General features: G+C 46.4%; 1 protein-coding gene across 1 annotated transcript; it reads left to right on the top strand.

The window, feature by feature from the left end:
* Nucleotides 1–1,520: 1,520 nt before the first annotated feature.
* Nucleotides 1,521–4,675, top strand: mos.L (MOS proto-oncogene, serine/threonine kinase L homeolog). The gene is given in 1 exon segment (NM_001088094.1): nt 1,521–4,675. A coding segment is annotated over 1 exon segment (1,080 nt). The 5' UTR covers nt 1,521–1,638; the 3' UTR covers nt 2,719–4,675.
* Nucleotides 4,676–6,000: the final 1,325 nt, after the last annotated feature.

Raw genomic sequence — 6,000 nt, 5'->3', positions numbered from 1 at the left:
GGACCCAAGTTACCAGATGGCTGAAACTGCACATTGAAGAGCTGCTGAATAGAAAGCCAAATAACTCAAAAGCCACAAATAATAAAAAAACGATAAGTAATCACACATTGTCTCAGTATATTCAGTTACATAAATGAACAAACCCTTTAATGTACATTCCCCAGCTTTATGTTTCATTATTTTAATGTAAGGGCAGAGACACACGCTCAGATTCAGGGAGATTAGTCGCCCAATGACAAATCGCTTCTTCTTCGGGCGACTAATCTCCCCTTCCCACCGGCTAAAATGTAAATCACCAGTGATACGGCACTTGGAGTGCTTCATTTTCCGAAGTTTCCTCACGAGGAAACTTTAGGCGGCTTTGGAAAACAAAACGCTCCAAGTGCCATACCACCAGTGATTTACATTCTAGCCGTTGGGAAGGCAGTTTGGGGAGATTAGTCGCCCTGAAGAAGAGATTTGTCGCCGGGAGACTAATCTCCCTGAATCTGAGTGTGTGTCTCTGCCCTTATCTGTAATGCTTGGGAGCCAGAGCCTTCTGGATATGGGGTCTTCCTGCAGTCTGGCTGTGACTCCTGGACACATAAAATATGTAAATATGGAATTGCTGTCTGTTGGAATAGGGGCATGTGGCACAGTGTTGAGGGGTGGAGCACAGACCTTGTTAGGGGCACCAAAACTTTTTGGCACAAGTCTCCCTGGGGAAGTGGCAGGGAGACCAATAGGATAAATGTAGAGTTGCCCTTTAAAACTGAACACATATGTAATCCACAGCCTGCATGGTTAATTAGTAATTCATTCAGATGCATGGCTTGCACATAAGCATACCTCCCAACTGTCCTGTTTTCAGAGGGACAGTCCCTCTTTTGACAGCTCAACCCGCAGTCCAGCGTTTGTACTGGAAAGTCCTGTTTTTCTCTGCACTGAACAGCCAGAAAAAGAAACTCAGTTTCTAACTTAATTGGCTTTTGGCAAAGAGCCCAGAAGAGCCTCAGCTGCAAATAAGATACTTTGTAACAATTTTGAGACAAGTAAATAATAAGTATTTGTTACAATATAATGAACAGGTCCCTTGGGAAAAGTTAGACTCACAGCTTAAAGGGCAAATCACCTTCATTAGCAAAACTTAAAAAAACCACAGAAATATGTTCAAACGTTCATAACCTGCCACATTTTGTAAAATGAACATGGTAATTAGGGGGTGTGGCCACAAAACGGGCGTGGTCAAAAAAAATTTCGGCAAGTTTTTTTGTCTTTCTTTTTATTTCCAAAATGTTGGGAGGTTTGTATAAATGAGTTGAGTGCGCAGCAGAATGTAAATGAATTAGTAATTAGCCAGCACCTGTGCATTACACGTGTATTCGGTTATTAAAGGGTGAGGTGGAAATCGTAGGTAAATGTGCCAGACTGTGACTGTGCAGCAGGTTAATATGAAGGTGACTAAGTATAAAGGCAGTGGAAATCAGATGAGCCGGTAGGAGTGAGTTAATGGGATTGAGCAGGTGCACTTGTGATTGACGCTGCAGTGAGATTGAGGGGAAGGCGCAGCGCCGGCTATTTATACATGTGAGCGCGTCGGTCCCTCCCCCAGTAGCGTCGCATTTTACCGGCGCATCCGTTTCAGCGAGTCACACAGCAATGCCTTCCCCAATCCCCGTGGAGCGTTTCCTGCCGCGGGACCTGTCCCCGTCCATAGACCTGAGGCCGTGCAGCAGTCCGCTGGAGCTGAGTCATCGCAAGTTACCGGGCGGTCTCCCCGCCTGTAGCGGCCGCCGCCGCCTCCTCCCTCCCCGCTTGGCCTGGTGCAGCATTGACTGGGAGCAGGTGCTGCTGTTGGAGCCATTGGGTTCCGGAGGCTTCGGCTCAGTCTACCGGGCCACGTACAGAGGGGAGACGGTGGCGCTGAAGAAGGTAAAACGCTCCACCAAGAACAGTTTGGCTTCCCGGCAGAGCTTCTGGGCCGAACTGAACGCAGCCCGACTCCGGCATCCGCATGTGGTGCGAGTAGTGGCCGCCAGCGCCTCCTGCCCCGGGGACCCGGGCTGCCCCGGCACCATCATCATGGAATACACCGGCACCGGAACCCTCCACCAGCGCATATACGGGCGCTCCCCGCCGCTCGGAGCCGATATCTGCATGCGCTATGCCCGACACGTCGCCGACGGACTGCGCTTCCTGCACCGGGACGGGGTGGTGCACCTGGATCTGAAGCCGGCCAATGTGCTGCTCGCCCCGGGGGACCTGTGTAAGATCGGCGACTTCGGCTGCTCTCAGAGGCTGCGCGAGGGGGATGAGGCCGCTGGAGGGGAACCGTGTTGCACCCAACTCCGCCACGTGGGGGGAACCTACACTCACCGAGCCCCGGAGCTGCTCAAGGGAGAGCCCGTCACTGCCAAAGCCGACATCTACTCGTTCGCTATCACCCTGTGGCAGATGGTGAGCCGGGAGCTGCCCTACACCGGGGACCGACAGTGCGTTCTCTATGCGGTAGTGGCCTATGATCTACGGCCGGAGATAGGCCCGTTGTTCAGTCACACGGAGGAAGGCAGAGCTGCCAGGACCATTGTGCAGAGCTGCTGGGCTGCGCGACCTCAGGAGAGACCCAATGCCGAGCAACTGCTGGAGAGACTGGAGCAGGAATGTGCCATGTGCACGGGGGGACCTCCGTCCTGCAGCCCTGAATCTAATGCACCCCCTCCTCTCGGCACTGGTCTATAGCGCCCAGAACAGGGAGCCAATCAGCACTGTGCCACAGGACATATAAAGCCAGACCAGCGATCTCATCATTAATGTGCTGGGGGGACACATGCCCAGGGCAGCATCACAGGCTTCCACTCCACTGAATCCCAGCTCAGTCGTGCACTAGTGAGGGAGCATCACTCCTTGTCCTATCCGCTTGCCCAGATGATCTGAAATAGTGGCCAGGATCTCTTACATGCCTGGGCCTTGCAATTTGCCCGGCACTATCTTCCTTCTTATCAATTGAAAACTTTAAAGATGAGATGTCATTGGTCGCTTTTTCCTGTGCCTGAGACATTTGGTCTGTGATTTAGACAATGACAATAATGTCAGCGGGGAGAGCTTTGCTTTTGCACGGCCAAACTTTACATTGCTTTAGCCATAGAGGGTTTTTGTGTGTGACTTGTGGCACTCTGTAACATATATATACGTTTTGCACTTTTCATTGTCTGCTTTCTTTTAATGTTGGGCTCCATTTAGTCTACTGGTTTGGATGGGGTTAATTCAATTTCCATGGGGCAATTCATACCAAGTGCACTATCCTATGTTCCGTTATTGTATTACCCAGCTAATCTACAAGACCGTACAAAGCATATGGCAGAATTACACTCCAATCAGAAGTGTGAATGGGCCTTTTTCAGTGTTTTATATGTATGTGTTGTTTTATGTGTGTGTGTGTGTGTGCTCTTCTCTCCTGCACAATGTGTTATGTTGATCCATGTAGGAAATAAGATCACAAAGCAGTCATTGCGTATAGTTCTGTACTTCTGTTTTCTTATCCCCCTCTTGTTCCCTTAGTTACTTGTAAGTTCAAGTGCAGTCATAGGTGGTAGTAGTGGATTGTGGTATTTGTCATTTAGAGGGAGCAAAGCTTTATTATTCAAGGCTATACGCAGGGATCAGCAGCCTTTGGCCATTGCAGAAGGAAACACCCAGAAGGCAACAGATAAGTGATGCAGAGAATCACAGTTCCACAGCAACCTGGAGACTGCTTGTTCCACGTATAAGGCTTATATTTTTCTCGGGTAACAAATGCACACTCTTGCTAATCTAGTACAGTATCTCAATGTCCATTAATTTATATTAAAACTCCTTCGTCCATAGTGTCATTCTCTGATCGGTAGATCGGATTAATGTCCCTACATGTTATAGTAGAAGTACAGTCCGCAAAATAGATGTTGTGCCCAGTAATTTAACTATTGAACCCACTGTGTCCACCAGTCTGGTTTGTAGCCGTCTGTTCCCTTGTGCAAAAAAATAAATCTTTATGGTAGAAATACATAAATAAGTTTGAATTAAGCCAACACTGTGAAATGTAGAACATCACAAATGCCCTCCCCCTTCCACTTTAGAATGTAATGTAGTGTCTTTACTCTTTAAAACAGTGATGCAGATATATACTGCAAACATCTCTGGCAGTCACACGGTTAAACATCAGCTGTGCAAACTGCATTTTCCTGCTGTCTTAATTAATTCCAACACCTGGGGATTTCATAAATTGCTTCTGTTGGGGGAACTGTCTTGGGACAGCTTGTGTCCTCTGCACATTGGCCCCAGCATAAGTCTCTCTGGAGCAGGGAGTGCAACCTGAATACAGCAATGTCCCTGGGGAATGACTAGTAGCCAGGAGTTCATATGTGACTTCAGTGGTTGCCAAACACACAGGGCTATATTCTCTAAACCAGGGTGTCCAGCCTGTGGCTGTATAGTTTTCGAATGGACTTTAGCAGCTGGCATGTTCAGTCTTCCTTTGATAGGATGCTGGGAGTTGTGGGTTTGTGTGAATGACTGCCTTTACTGTTGCTTTATAGCACTGAAAATACAAGCAAGGATATGAAAAAAAGATTTCATTTTAAAAAATGTGTTGCATTGCTGTTTAAGTGGTAATATTCCATATGTGAATATATAGTTTTATAATAAAGAAATTGATTTGTCTAAATGTTGTGTTGTTGAGTTTGGGGTAATTGTTAAGGGAAATGGAAACCTTTCCAGCAAGTTATGGATTCAGAGCTACTTGTCTCGTTTTCTGTGGATGTGGGGAAGTACCCCATTGCTAGTGACCAAACACTAAATGCACCACTAGTGTTAGTGGCACAGGTATCTGTTTGTCTGGCTGTGTTGTTATCCAAGCTCAGTACATGTAATTTGCCATTAAGCCCCCCTTTCTTTCAATGAGTTACATGGAAAAGTCTACTCTGGATAGATACACATCAAGCACAGTTACCATCAAAAAATAAATTAAAATTGCCCAGTTTGGTGTAATCGCCAGGTTCTTGTTGACTGCAATAGGGGACAGGCGTTATGTGGGGTTCAGAGCATAAGATAAACATGGCAGGTGAAACATGGTGGTGTGCACCACATATGTCTATTGTTTTAATAATGACCAATCTACCATTTTTCTTCTTGGGCTTAAAGCGATATGGATATGTTCCTATAAAAATCATAAGAATGGGTCCGTATCAAGTAGTTAGTGCACCCAAAATAGTTCCCCCTCAAAGCCGCCCCGTTAGCGGACACCTCTAACTGATCTTCTGCCTTCTGTGAAGCTGGGCTGGGGGCGGAGCGATCCTTCCATAGGCTGAAGTCCTGTTTTCATTTGTAATTAGCCTATGGAAGAATCGTGTGCCCCCCAGCCCAGTGTCACTGAAACGGCACAGAAGATCATTCAGCAGTCTCTGAGGGTTGGGTCAACACAGGTTAGCGGGGCTGGGTGTGGCTATTCAGAGTGCAGCAACTACTTGATACTGACACGTTCCTATGATTTTTTTTTTTTTTTTTTTTTATAGGCACGTGTCAGTGTCTTTTTAAAAGAGGTGGAAAGCTACTAAGGCAGTTTATTGCCAATACATTAGCCACAATAATGCAAGCTAGAACACCATGTATTCTGCAAAATGCTTTACCATTTACCATAAATGCCAACTATAAAAATAGCTGCTTATAAAGTAATTTCAATACAGTAAAGTAATACACTATAGCCATACATATCCTTTAAATTATATCCTTATAGGTTCTTGGTGATGTAATCTGGTGACAGGGGTACTTTATTCATGATAATAGTTGGGCACTGTTAATCCTTATGAATCACAAAAAGTCACAAAACTGTTTGTTCCTTGAACTCTGCCCTAGGTGCAAGATCTGCATACGATTATAAAATGTGGGTGCCACACAGCCCTGGCAAGGGTGCTCTCTAACCTATACTTCACTAAATAGATGGTACAAAAGAAATAGCCTGCAGGGGCAGAGAGAACCCTGTAATAAGTG

The sequence above is a fragment of the Xenopus laevis genome, chromosome 6L (assembly GCF_017654675.1).
Source record: "Xenopus laevis strain J_2021 chromosome 6L, Xenopus_laevis_v10.1, whole genome shotgun sequence".
In the NCBI taxonomy this organism is placed as follows: Eukaryota; Metazoa; Chordata; class Amphibia; order Anura; family Pipidae; genus Xenopus; species Xenopus laevis.
The sequence above is the reverse complement of the archived record's forward strand: the minus strand, read 5'-3'. Positions and strand labels throughout refer to the sequence as shown.